Here is a 13,268-nt window from a genome sequence, read left to right on the forward strand (position 1 = left end):
CATCCATCATCCATCTTCCATCTATCTTCCATCATCCATCCATCCATCCTTCCATCTATCTTCTTCCATCTACTTCCACCATCCACCATCCATTTTCCATCCATCTTCCATCCATCTATATAAAACTATATTACTAGTCTAAACTAACATAACACTTGGTACAAAGCTGTGGTATCAAGATGACTGAGTCCAAATGTGGTGTAGTGGTTAAGAGCAGGTGGACTCTAATCTGGGGAACTTGGTTTGATTCCCCACTTCTCTTCATGAGTGGTAGAACCTTATCTGGTGAGCCAGATTTGTTTCTCCATTCCTACATTCCTGCTGCATAACCTTGGTCTAGTCACAGTTCTTCAGAGCAGCTCTCTCAGCCTCAACTACATCACAAATTGTCTGTTGTGGAGCGAGGAAGGGAAAGGAGTTTGTAAACCTTACAAGAAAGGCAGGATATACATCCAAAACTCTTCTTTCTCACTGCCATCTAGCATCTACTCTAACCAGCAGCAGTTTTCCTAAGTCTCAGACAGTGGTCTTTTATGTCATCTACTACCAGACATTTTAACTAGATACTGAACCTCATACCACAGCTTCTTAAAACATTCTTTTCCTAGCTTCAGCTTATTGTGAGGATAGATACAGGCAGATGGCAGGTATGCAGTCTTGAAAGCGTTGGACCAAGGCTATGATGAATACAGCTGGCCATGTATCTAGAGGCTATTTATTGCACCATCCAAGTAAATGGCTCTTTTACGACATACAGGGAGATGGGTCTCTTCCTATAGGAGCATACAGCAGATTCCCTACAGCAGAGGATATCAGAATGAATGTAAAGATTCTGTTTGGGCCATATAACCCAAATGTACATAAAACCACAGATTACATAGCTCAGGGGTCTGCAACCTGCGGCTCTCCAGATGTTCATGGACTACAATTCCCATCAGCCCCTGCCACTATCGCCAATTGGCCATGGTGGCAGTGGTTGATGGGAATTGTAGTCCATGAACACCTGGAGAGTCACAGGTTGCAGACCACTGACATAGCTCATAGGGTTTACCTTCCCTTCTCCACCACATGCAGTACTTAGAGAACCCAATTGTTGCAAAAAAATGTGGTAGCATTCTTAAAGGTATATAGACTGAGGAGTACAAATGTAGCATCTATATCTTATTACTTATCAGGACAGTGGTAGCTAGTGGCCACCAGGAAGTGGCTCTGGAATTAACCACACCAACTTGTACATAGACATGGTGGTCTTACCTAACTGCCTGATGCAGTAGAAAAAGAACCAGGGGATGCAATCTGTGGGATAACGCCACGCATTAGCATTGTCACTGCGCTTAGAATTGCCTCAACTAATCTACAGCTTCATCCTGTTAATCCTCCAAAAACTCTGCAAAGCGGAACACCCACAAGTTCAAGGGGAACCAAGGATGACTACATCAAGGTCACTGGGTACATAAGCGAAGTAGAATTTGGTCTTGTTTTCTTCGGTTCAGTCCAACTGTATTCCCTTATGGTGGCTTCACCCATTAATTCAAGGACTTTGAACCAGAATACATGTTCTTCCTGTGCTTCTCCTGGCAAGAGGCAGGCTGTTCAGAGCTTGGAAGATGGGTTCTTGTGGTCTAATCTGATCTGGACTCTTTTAAGACTAAAATGCATATTTGGACCAAGAAAGACACAGTCCAGCCAAGTTAAGCACTTTTGAGCTTCATAGGATTAAATGGGAAAGAATGAAGCATATGTGTAACTTTCCTGAATTTCAAGTTTTTGTAGCAATGTTGTATTTTTAAGGACACAAGGGATTTATTTAATTTTTAATGGCTTGTCGGGGTCCACTTTCTTTACTAAACACATGTGTTGTGTACAAGGCTTCCATTATAAACCATTTAGCTTACAAGAAATAGCACCTCAGAAAAGGTTCATGACTGTGCTTCTGTTCAGCTTCGCCATTGCAGAAATTCTACTCAATAGTTTGCATTTTAATTATAGCGCATACATTTATTTATTAGGATTGGGCGGGGCAGAGGTAAAATAAGGGAAGGGAGTCTATAAGAGAAGAGCATTTGCGCCATCACTTTCTCAAACAATCAAGTCACCAGTCCACAAAAATGCCAGCAATGGCAGCATATTTTAGTAGCTTCTTCTTTGTTTTTCTTCTTTATCCTCGATAGTTTGCTTCAAACTCAAAGAAGCATCTTCGAAGTTGGGGTTCAGCTCCAAAACTTTCCTGAAGTCCTTCAGGGCTTCATCGAAGTATCCTGTTTCAAAAAAGATGGGGAACAGAAGAGACCATTTTTTTTCTGGCTATATCTGATAGGATTTTGAAAAGGCACAACCTGTGAGAACTACCAACACAACTCTACACAGCCTTCCAGTTCTTATGCATTTCATACTCCATTCCCTAATCCTACTCTACGTAGTGTAACAGTCTCTGATCTAGGGTTGCCAGCTTCCAGGTGGTAGCTGGAGATCTCCCACTATTACAACTGATCTCCAGGTCACAAAAATTAGTTCTTCTAGAGAAAATGGACACGTTGGAAAGCGGATTCTATGGCTGCATACACACAGAAGTCTCCCCCCTCCCCAAACCAGTGGCGTAGCACCAAGGGGACGGGGGGCAACGCACCAGGTGTGTGCGCCCTCTTGGCGAGTGATGGCGTGGCGAGAGCGGCATTCACAGAAGGGGCATGGTGGGAGACAGACAGGGGGGCAGACAGCAGCCAGCGTGCGAACATGCACCAGGCGGTTCCCCCTCGCTCCGCCCGTGCCCCAAACCCTGCCCTCCCCAGGCTCTATGCCCAAAATCTCAAGGTATTAAAACTGACAACCCTGTTTTGATCTCACCTGCATGAGTGGCTATTGAAACTTGTGCATAGCCACGTTGGGAGGACAAAATGGCTGTCTACATATACATGACCAGCAGTGGGTTTTTCCCCTTTTTGTGCAGCAGTTCTTCATACATCTCTGGCTCAAGGCTGATAAAAATCTAGTGATATCTTCTCAAGGAGGACCTCTTGTCAAGGCAAGGGCCACACTTTAGTCAACCAAGCAAACAACCTCTTTTCATGTGTTGCAGGAGGCTGGGGTTTGAAAAGGTCAAAAACCCAGACAGAATGCAAAGTCACTCGTAAAAACTCTGCTGGTATCATGGAGAGTTTAGGTGTAGGTAAGCTTTTTACGTTCTCCAAAGGGTCATCATCACTCATTTATAAATAATAGTTTGTGGATGCCAATTAATTTACAAAGCATAAACTAAAGGAAATATTCATTCTTCTTCATATTTGCTTGTTTGCCGTCAAGTCACAGCTGTCTTATAGGAACTCAAAGAAGAAAAAGAAGAAGAAGAGGAGGAGAAGTGTGGATTTACACCCCACCTTTCTCTCCTGCAAGGAGACTCAAGGTGGCTTACAAGCTCCTTTCCCTTTCTCTCCCCACAACAGACACCTTGTAAGGTTGGTGGGGCTGAGAGAATTCCAAAGAACTGTGAATTGCCCAAGGTCACCCAGCAGGCTTCATGCATAGAAGCAGGGAAACAAATCCAGTTCACCAGATAAGAGTCCACTGCTCGTGTGGAGGAGTGAGGGATCAAACCTGGTTCTCCAGATTAGAGTCTTAACCACTACACCATGCTGGCAATTATATAAGAATAAAGTGCTATCAAGTCACAGGTGACATATGACAACCCTGAAGTTCTTTCAAGGATATGTTTGGAAGTGGTTTATGACAATGAATTGCACTGAGGAAAATTATTACAATGTTGGGGTGCCGTGTGGTTTCCGGGCTGTATGGCCGTCTTCTAGCAGCATTCTCTCCTTAGAGAGAATGCTGCTAGAACACGGCCATACAGCCCGGAAACCACACAGCCCCCCAGTGATTCCGGCCGTGAAAGCCTTCGACAATATATTACAATGTTATTTCCATACCTAGTCTATATAATATTAAGCCTCTGTTATAATATGGTACTTCAAAATCAGGCTGGACTTCTATAGCTGTGGTGTAATCATCCATTGCTTCATAGAAATCAACTCTCAGGTACTTGATCTGTCCCCTGTTGTTAAGTGCAGTTGCAAGATCTTGACTGCTGCATTTGCTTATTGAAAGAAAACCAAAAAAAATCAGTTAAATACAATTCATGAGGAGTATCTGCACTCTCCCCCCCCCAACCCCCCCCCCTTTATGTTGCTTTAATTCAATATTCTGTGGAGGAAGAGGTTTTTATACCTCATTTTTCTCTCCTCTAAGGAGTCTGAAACCGGTTTACAATCACCTTCCCTTCCCCTCCCCATAGCAGGCACCTTGTAAGGTAGGTGGGGCTGAGAGAGTTCTGCAGAACTGTGACTGACTCACAGTCACCCAGCAGGCTTCATGTGTGGGAGCGGGGAAACAAATCCAGTTCACCAGATAAGAGTCTGTTCTCATGTGGAGGAGTGGGAAATCAAACCTGCTTCTCCAGATTGCTCTTGACCACTGCACCAGGCTAGAGCACTTTTTTCAAAAAGAAGTGAAGAGACAGATTAAGCCAGGTAATATATAGGAAGTCCTTTATTAAAATCAGGCACCACAATTGTTCACGCCCACCATGGTAATAGAGAAGCAATCTGGTGCACTGGTTAGAGTGTCAGACAAGCATCTGGGAGACAAAGTTTTAGTCTCCACACTGCCACGGAAGCTCACTTGGGTCTGTAATTCATTCTCAGCCTAACCGATCTCATAGGGTGGTTACTGTGAGGGTAAAATGGAGAGAAAAATGATGTAACCCACTTTGTGTCCCCGTTGGAGAGAAAGGCAGGATACAAATGAAGTAAATAAATAAAGTGGTCAAACGGGAAGGATGGTATTGTTGTTCAAATAATTTGTTCCACACAAAGTTCAGTGAAAGGACCTTACCTATTCACAGGAGGTCCTGCGCCCAGAGCTTCCAGTATTTTTAAAGTAATTTTCAAGCATACAGAATCCCAAGTGAACATCAGGTAGAGCCCTGAGTCAGCACTCTCTAAAGCATAGGTGTCAAACTCACGGCCCTCCAGATGTTATGGAATACAGTTCCCATCATCCCCTGCAAGAATGATGCTGGCAGTGGATGATGGGAATAACCTGTAGTCCATAAAATCTGGAGGGCCGCAAGTTTGACACCTGTGCTCTAAAGTGTCACAGACAAGTTTGCACATCCCTATTCTTTTAAATATTTCCATTAGAAATTGTTACAAACAACAAACCCTTGTTATAAAGATTTTTTTTAAAGGAAAGGTCTGATCTTGGGATGTATCAATCAAAAACAAAAAAATCAATTTCTCTAAACCTATCTGCATACATTTCCATAATTTAGGTAAATAATTCTGAGCACTGCATTTGTCAGCAGGTCAAATTTTATTATTTCAGCTCTTTCAGCAGCTCCATTATAAACAAATTAAGCTGTTCTCTAAGTTAATATTTCCCAGACTGTGGGTCATGACCTCAAAGTGGGTTGCAAGGCTTCTGAAAGTGGGTCACAAGCCATCCATTACCAATGGCTGCTCCAGCCCTCTGAACTGTTTTCTTTCTCTCCTCTTTTTCCCTAGGAGCTTCTCACATTCTCATCTTTCTCGGCCTTTGCAACAATACTGGGAGGGCACCATCCAGGCAGCAACCAGTAGCCTTATGCAGAGGACAGCAATGTCAAACCACCTCTGCTTGCGTTGAAAACCCCTTGCTGGGCCTGCCAGTAGTCGGTTGCAACTTGATGGCACTTTACACACACAGTAGCTGGAAGAATGGTAGAAAAGCAGGATTGTGGGGCCGAGCTGTTTGGTGCACTGGGAGAAACAGAGGAGAAAAAGAGAGACACGTGCATGCTTGGCTCTGCCTTGGTGCTGCTTCTTCAGTGGCCCAATCTCTTCGTCAAAGGCTGCAATATGCTCTCTGTATGCCAAAGCTGTGTACTTTAGAATGCCACTCATTTGGGGCAGCTGTGCCCTTTGAGCAATGTTTGTTGGTCTTTCAAAAGCATCTGGTTAGCTATAGAGAATGAAATGCTGGACTAGATGAGTGCCAAGGTCACAGTTTGCCTTGGGAGCAAAAAATCATGGGGCATCCAGGATGGGCCATAAGATTGCCAGTCTCAACGATGGTGGGCAGATCTCCTGGGGCTTCAACTGATCTCCGGGAGATGGCTTTTGGAGAAAATGGCTGCTTTGTCAGGTGGGCTCGAGGACATTGTACCCTGATGAGGTTCTTCCCCTCCCCAATTCCCACCCTCCCTAGGCGTCAGTCCCAAAATCTCCAGGTATTCCCCAACTTACAGCTGTCAATCTTGGGTCACCATACCAAATAAATTGGGAATTGTGGGGCTCCATACCAAATACGTTAGAAATCACTGTGCTGAGCCACAAAAAGCTTCTGTACAACAGGTTTTTGTGAACAAAAGAGCTAAAAACACTAGGGAAATGCTGACGACCAGCTCGTGTTCTCAAGGGTCTGCTTGTTTTAAATAATTTGTATATGATTTGTAATAACTGTTTCTAAGAAACCTGGAAACGACAGAATTAGTTGAAAACTTCTCGCCGGAAGCCGTGCAACAAAACGTTCTTAAACTTGAAAAAATGGCTCAAACCCGCATGATTTTGACTAGTCCTGATTGCATGATTGATTTAAGTTTTTTTTTATTTAAATGAAATTTAACTGAGAACCGTTGCAAAAATTTGATCTAGTAGCTACGTGCTGTAAAAATTTCACTATGCCTTTAAAGGTTTTGATTATTATTTTTAAATACGATGTTTCGTTTTAAGACAGCGCAAGGCTTTGTTTTGATGACACCACTCTTTCCCCTAAAATAGCCAGCTAAGAAGTCCCCCTCCACCCACATTACCGAGCGCACCTACTGGGGCCAATAGTTGGACCATAAGCTCCCGTTTCGCTGCCTCCCCCCCTTTTTTTAAAGAAATGGAATTACCCCAAACCAGAGCATGCGCAGTGCTGGACGTAACGGCTGTAGAGGTTTTCTGCGCTCTCGAACCGCCGCTCTTGAAAGTCAGAATGCGCCGCAGACAGCAAATCCTGAGCTACTTCAGCTCTTGGTTCTTGGTCCATATTATTGCGTAAATGTGGCTGGGGAGGGAAGATATGAGCCTGTCCCAGCGGCGGTCACGCCCACCTGCCTTCCAGGGCAGGAAATGTGACTTTGGAACGGAGCCCGCCCGCTTAGTTTTCTGCCGCGAGGGATAATGCAGAAACAGCCGTCCTTCCGCTGATTACGTCAGCTGGAAGGTCTTCTCTCGTTCCTCTAGGGGGCGCCAAAAGCGTTGTCTTGACTGAGAAAGACAAGAGCAATATTGTAGGTTTCCTTTTCTAGGCAACCGCTATTGCGCGTGCGCCGAGGCTGTTAAGCAGAAAAGTGAACTACAATAGATGGAGTGTATGTTTTTAAAAAGTTGGGGAGCGGGTAGCAGTGAAAATAAGCAGCAGCTGAATGGCACCAGAAAGACAAATAACATTTTAAGAATATTTAAATATATAATATATAAAATATATAATATATAAATATATTTAATAATATGTTAGTGCAGACGAAGGCTTCTTCAGATGCAGGGTAGAGATTTATTTTTATTCTTTTTGTAGTCAAGCCCTAGCGAACTTCAGGCAACCCTGCTGGGTTTCCAAGGCCCAAAATGTTCAAAGAAGGCTTTCCATTGATTGCCTCTATAGGAACAGGAAAATAGCCTGAACATTATATTTGATATAGAAGAATAAGAGATCTATATAAACTGAGAATCAAGAAGTTTCTCTCTAAGTAGTAAAAAGTAATTTGTCAGCAAAGGTACAAAGTAGGAAGACCTTATCATATTACTAAGTAAGTTATAACATCCTGGAACAGACAGGACTCTAAAAACAGCATCTCTAAGAGTCCAAAATACATTTTAGCTAAACAGGGAAATTTAGTTAATAAATATAGATGTCAAACAAGTGTTTAAAGGTTAGAAGACAGGTAAAGTTTAATGAAATAATTAAAATGTGTTTTTCTATATTTTAATGAACTCTGAAATTATAGTGAAATATATGAAAAGGATATATGGCATTTATTCTATTTTGAATTATAGATTATAAGAATGACTATAATCATTTTAATTGTTTTTAGGGAATAAGATGTATCTAAAATCATTTAATCCTGGAAGAGGCTACTTTGTACCATAGCCCTCTTCAGGAATGTTGGAAACTGGTTAACTTGATTGAAAGGTGAAAATAGTTTTATTGCCTGACCTATGGAAAGGCAATTAGATTAGCAAAATTTGTATTTGTGTTATACTAACATAGTGGAAATTTGTGTTTGTGTTAAATTGTTAGATTAGCAAAAATTAGATTTTATGGTGGAAAGTATGTACACAAGAAGATAATGACGTATGCATTTTGAAAGTATAAAAACTAAGATCTGTCTCTGGCAAATTGTGTCTCTACCTGGAGCACCCTGTTTCAGAGACTGAATCTGAACAGTAAAATTGCTCTTTGAAACCTAAGTCTTTGGGAATTTTCTTTCTGCTTCTAAACGTGACTGATCTGGGCCAGAAAGGAGTTTTCTGGTCCAACACCTCTGTGTGGCATTCATTGGTGGGTACCAGTGGTGGGATTCAGCCTATTCGCACCAGTTCGGTAGAACCAATAGCTAATTTTTTTCTAGTTCAGAGAACTGGTTGTAATCCCACCACTGGAAGTTCGGAACCAGTTGTTAAATTATTTGAATCCCACCACTGGTGGGTACCCCATTCAAACACTGTCCAGGGACAACTCTGTTTAGCTTCTGAGATGTGGCAAGATCAGGCTAGCCTAAACTATCTAGGTCAGGATATTACTAGGCAGACTATATTTTTGTAAAACCTGGGAGTTCAGTTAATTTTGCAAAACCAGGGAGACTGTTTGTTGCTGCTACTGTGGATGTGATTTTTCTTAATGACATCGCAATCATCAGTGCATCAGTATCTCTCCCTGTAGATATTTCATGGCCCCTTTGACTTCACTGTCTAAAATGTTTGTTCTTCATCACCTCATATATGTACATGTCTGTCTGAGAACATGGGCTGTAGTCCACAGAGGTGTGTGCTGGAATAAAATCTTGTTCAATGTTAGGATGCCACTAGATATTTTAAAAAATAAGTTGTTGCACCTTACACATTCAAGTTCGCAATTCAGATTTATTCCACTGAGTTAGGCCATTAATTAACATTCATGCTCATTCTAGTTGGTTTGTGTACTCTCTTGCTGGATCTCATTTTTACCTTTGCTCTGCAAAGTAACCTTTGTAATAGCTCGCTCCTCTTGCCGACCTTACAATGTTTATAGGTGTGGGTATAAAACTCTTTGACCTCTGAAGGTAACACTTTACACCTCTGACAAAGTGAGCTTTGGCACAGAAAAGTTGAAGACATGAAGTTGTTTAAGTTACCACAGTTTGTTGTTTCGTGTACCACATAGACATGTAGTTGTTTTAGGTAAGACTTTATTCCAGTGAGGTATGCATTTGTGTCCGTTACCATCTCAGTGTTTTGGCTGCAAAGAGCAATACAGGACAACACTTTTCCAGGGTCGTTTATTTCTTTATTGTTCGATATGTATGCATGAATCCAATGAATTAGCTGCACATTGTCAAGAGTCAGCAATTGACACCCCCATCTGTGCCTCCCTGGCTCTTTTTCAAACACCATGATCTCCAAACAACTGGCCAATACATTTGGGGCAGTACCCGGACAGCTGCCAATCAACAGGATAGCTGGGTTTCATGAGCTTATTGATGACAGTCAAGCATGAAACTCTGGATCAACCTGGCAAGACTTACATGTAGATGTTAAACAATATCGGAGAGAGAATCGCCTCTTGTGGGATACTACACATCAACTTGTGGCATATTGAGCTTCTCTCTCCAGTTGCTGCCCACTGTAAAGCTGATCCACAAACCCCAGCATTGGTAAGGTCAGGATGTCACGACTGACCAAGTTGAATGCTGCTGTCAGCTCACGCAGTAGCAGCAGTGCCGCCCCTTTTTGGTCCAGGTGTCTCCAGAGATCACCCAGGATGGGCGACTGGAACTGAATTATCCTAATTGATCCGGATGAGATCTAGTGGATTTGATGCTGGTCGTAAAACATTCCCTTTCCATGGTCTTCACTGACACCTTGTCACAAGTTCTCTACCAAATTTGCTCTAGTTATCTCAGTTCCTGCTTTTTCCTCCTCAGTTCCAAAGTGTACCAAGGAGCTAATTCGGAGTGGGAGCGGAGAGGGCGTTGGGGTGCAATTTCATCAGTGGCTTCAGAGAGCTGGCTACTTCAGTCCTATATCATTTCATCTAATGAGGAAGCAGAGCAGAGGCGTTGATTCAGCCTCCCCACTACTACCAAACATCTAGAAGTTAAAGAATAAGATGTTAGTGTTTGAAAGGACTCCATACACAACTGTGTAGTTTATGTGTTCCTTTGGATCAGAATGCTTAATTCAAGTTTTTGAGACCTTCAGTCAAAACGATGATGCTTCTCCCCCCCCCCCAGTACTGTGTTTAAAAAAATGACATCACCATAATTATTTCATGCAAATATAATTGGATGGGGAAATTCCCATCTAACTGTTATTCTTGTCACGGAAGCTATTTTAACATTGGTTGCCCATCACAAATTCTTTCCTTTGAGAGTCACAATGTTTTTGGAAAGCCGACCTAGCCAAATATGTAGTGTGTACAAAAATAAAGAATGAAGACTTTGTAAAGTAGGGAATGTCTCCAGGTAAACACAGAGAAAGACAAGACAGGCATTCATTTTGAGTTTGGTCATGGACCTCATTTACACTTAGAAAGTGTGCTGCCAGTTTAAGGGTGTTTTACAGAAAGGATTCACATTTGTTCAGAAGAAAAAGTTGGGAGGTTCCCGTGCCTCATTTTTCCAACTGATAAGGAATTCCAGGAGCTATTGCAGGAATTCCCTAAATGATGCTTGTTGGCACCATGGTGCCCTACAGGATGTTTTCTGGCATCTATTTGAGACCAATGTACGATACACTGCAGTAGTCTTGTCTGGATGTTACTGTGGCATGGATCTAGGTGGCAAGATCAGCCTTATTAAGATCAGGGACCATCTTTTTTGGCTAGGGTGAGTTGGTAGGAAGCCTTTTTAGGAACTGGATTAACTTGGCTGTTGTGGATTTTCTGGCCTGCGTGGCCATAGTGTTGTAGTTTTTGCTGCTAATGTTTTGCCCATCCCTATGGTTGGCATCTTCCGATGCGTGTGCCAGAGAAAAAGACATCGTGACATGCCTCTGAAGATGCCAGCCGTAGGTGAGAGCAAAGCGGTAGGGAAAAAAACTGCCAGACCCCAGTCACAAAGCCCGGAAAACCCACAATAGCCAGCTGATTTCAGTCATCAACAATACATCAATGATTCCAGCCTTCAACAATACATCAGTTTAACTTGTTTCCAAAAGTGCCCAAGGGCTTAAGAGGTGTCTCTTGTTTTGTGCTGCTAGGATAGTCAGAGAACCCTAGTTCGTGTGTTCAGCTGTGTCTGCCACCATATCTTGCAGCAATCATAGTTCAAAAATATAGCTGAGAATCACTATAAAAACATGAAAAAAAATATTAACAAGGTGAGCGTTTTTCTCACGTCGCAACACTACCCTCACAGTATCTCCTGAAGTGGAACTTTGGTCTGTCTACTAGCATTTTTTGTTTCCGAAAATTAAACTGTTTATTATGGCAATGATACCTGTCCTCTGAGCCACAGACCATAACGTAACTTTCCAGACCTGATGGCAAGTCATGCTACTTTTTCCAAAGTGCTTATATGCTCAAGCAAAGTATACTGAAGGCTACATTGCACTCAGTACCGCTCTTCGAATACTTCACAGTCCCCAGGATTATTTTCAGACTTCTAGCAAGGCTGAGAGAAACTGCACACTCTCGACGTAGATTTACAGATCCCACTGGTTAGCACAACAGCACACTATTCTAGCAACAGCAAACCATCAAGTAAAAAACACAAAAAACCTCAACTGGAAGGACCACAGTGGCCATCCATTCTTTCAGAGGTAAGAGCCATGATGAGTGTGCACCAGGATGGCCACCCTGCACTCCATGCAGACATCAAAGCTTCCAGACTTACAAACAATCTCTCATAGGGCAACCTCCTTCACATATTAAACTGATTTTAAAATTAGGGGTAGCTTCAACACGTGGTGGTGATGTGGCATGGCCATTTGAATAATTTTTTTAAAAAAAATTCACCAGACAAGTGCATTGAGTGGGCCTGATCATATCTTATTTATTTTATTTATTTTATTGCATTTCTAGACCACCCTCCCACGAAGGGCTCAGGGCGGTTAACAACAGGTAAAAAATGCAATGGACAATAATTATTTTCGTAGCATTAAAACCAGTTCACGTCTATCTAAACATTAAAATACCATATCAAATCTAGTATTAAACTTTCTTTAAAAACAGGAATCATATATAAACAGATGGCGGCATGCCCCCCCCCCCCCATCGCGGCCCTGTACCCACAGGAGGCCTTGATGAAATTGGGGTGTTGTACTCTTCAGCCCTGCTGGCCATATGCCTGGCAGAACAGGTCTGTCTTGCAGGCCCTGCGGAAACTTTGTAAGTCCCGCAGGGCCCTGGTTTCCTTAGGGAGCCTGTTCCACCAAGTAGGGGCCATATCCTTGAGTCCCAGACAAAAAGTGGGTATAAGTAAGCAGCTAATGTAATTAGCCTATATCCTACCATTAGCCTATATATCCTAAGACAGACAGACAGACAGACAGACAGACAGACAGACAGACAGAAAGAAAGAAAGAAAGAAAGAAAGAAAGAAAGAAAGAAAGAAAGAAAGAAAGAAAGAAAGAAAGAAAGAAAGAAAGAAAGAAAGAAAGAAAGAAAGAAAGAAAGAAAGAAAGAAAAGTCTGACCTGGCCATTCACACAGAAGACAGATAAAGGTCAGTCTATGTGAAATGAACACAACTATCTTGTGGGACCACAGGGTAATCTCAGCAGGAAAAATGTGCATCTTGGATACATCCTGTATTTCCACTAGTACTCCATAATACAAGATCAGGAGCATAAATAAACCAAGTTTATTTCTTTTATTTATTTCTGTACATTTATTTCCCACCCATTACCAGAGTCCCTGGGTGGAGTACAACCTAAGGAGGCTTCCTCCAGTTTAAGGCTTCTAACATTGCTAAGTGGAGTAATAGCATATAGGCCACCATCTGCTAGAGGAGTAGAAAGTCATATGAATTAATACAGAATGACATTATGAGAA

At 42.3% G+C, this 13,268-nt stretch overlaps 1 protein-coding gene across 1 annotated transcript; it reads right to left on the bottom strand.

Moving 5' to 3' along the window:
- Nucleotides 1-1,971: 1,971 nt before the first annotated feature.
- TTC32 (tetratricopeptide repeat domain 32) lies at nt 1,972-7,228 on the bottom strand. Its single transcript, XM_048499052.1, has 3 exons — nt 6,929-7,228; nt 3,924-4,090; nt 1,972-2,258 (listed from the first exon to the last, which is right to left on the bottom strand). Exons 1-3 carry the CDS (start codon nt 7,063-7,065, stop codon nt 2,131-2,133), a joined length of 432 nt encoding a protein of 143 aa, XP_048355009.1. The 5' UTR covers nt 7,066-7,228; the 3' UTR covers nt 1,972-2,130.
- Nucleotides 7,229-13,268: the final 6,040 nt, after the last annotated feature.

This window comes from Sphaerodactylus townsendi, linkage group LG01 (assembly GCF_021028975.2).
Source record: "Sphaerodactylus townsendi isolate TG3544 linkage group LG01, MPM_Stown_v2.3, whole genome shotgun sequence".
Classification (NCBI taxonomy): domain Eukaryota; kingdom Metazoa; phylum Chordata; class Lepidosauria; order Squamata; family Sphaerodactylidae; genus Sphaerodactylus; species Sphaerodactylus townsendi.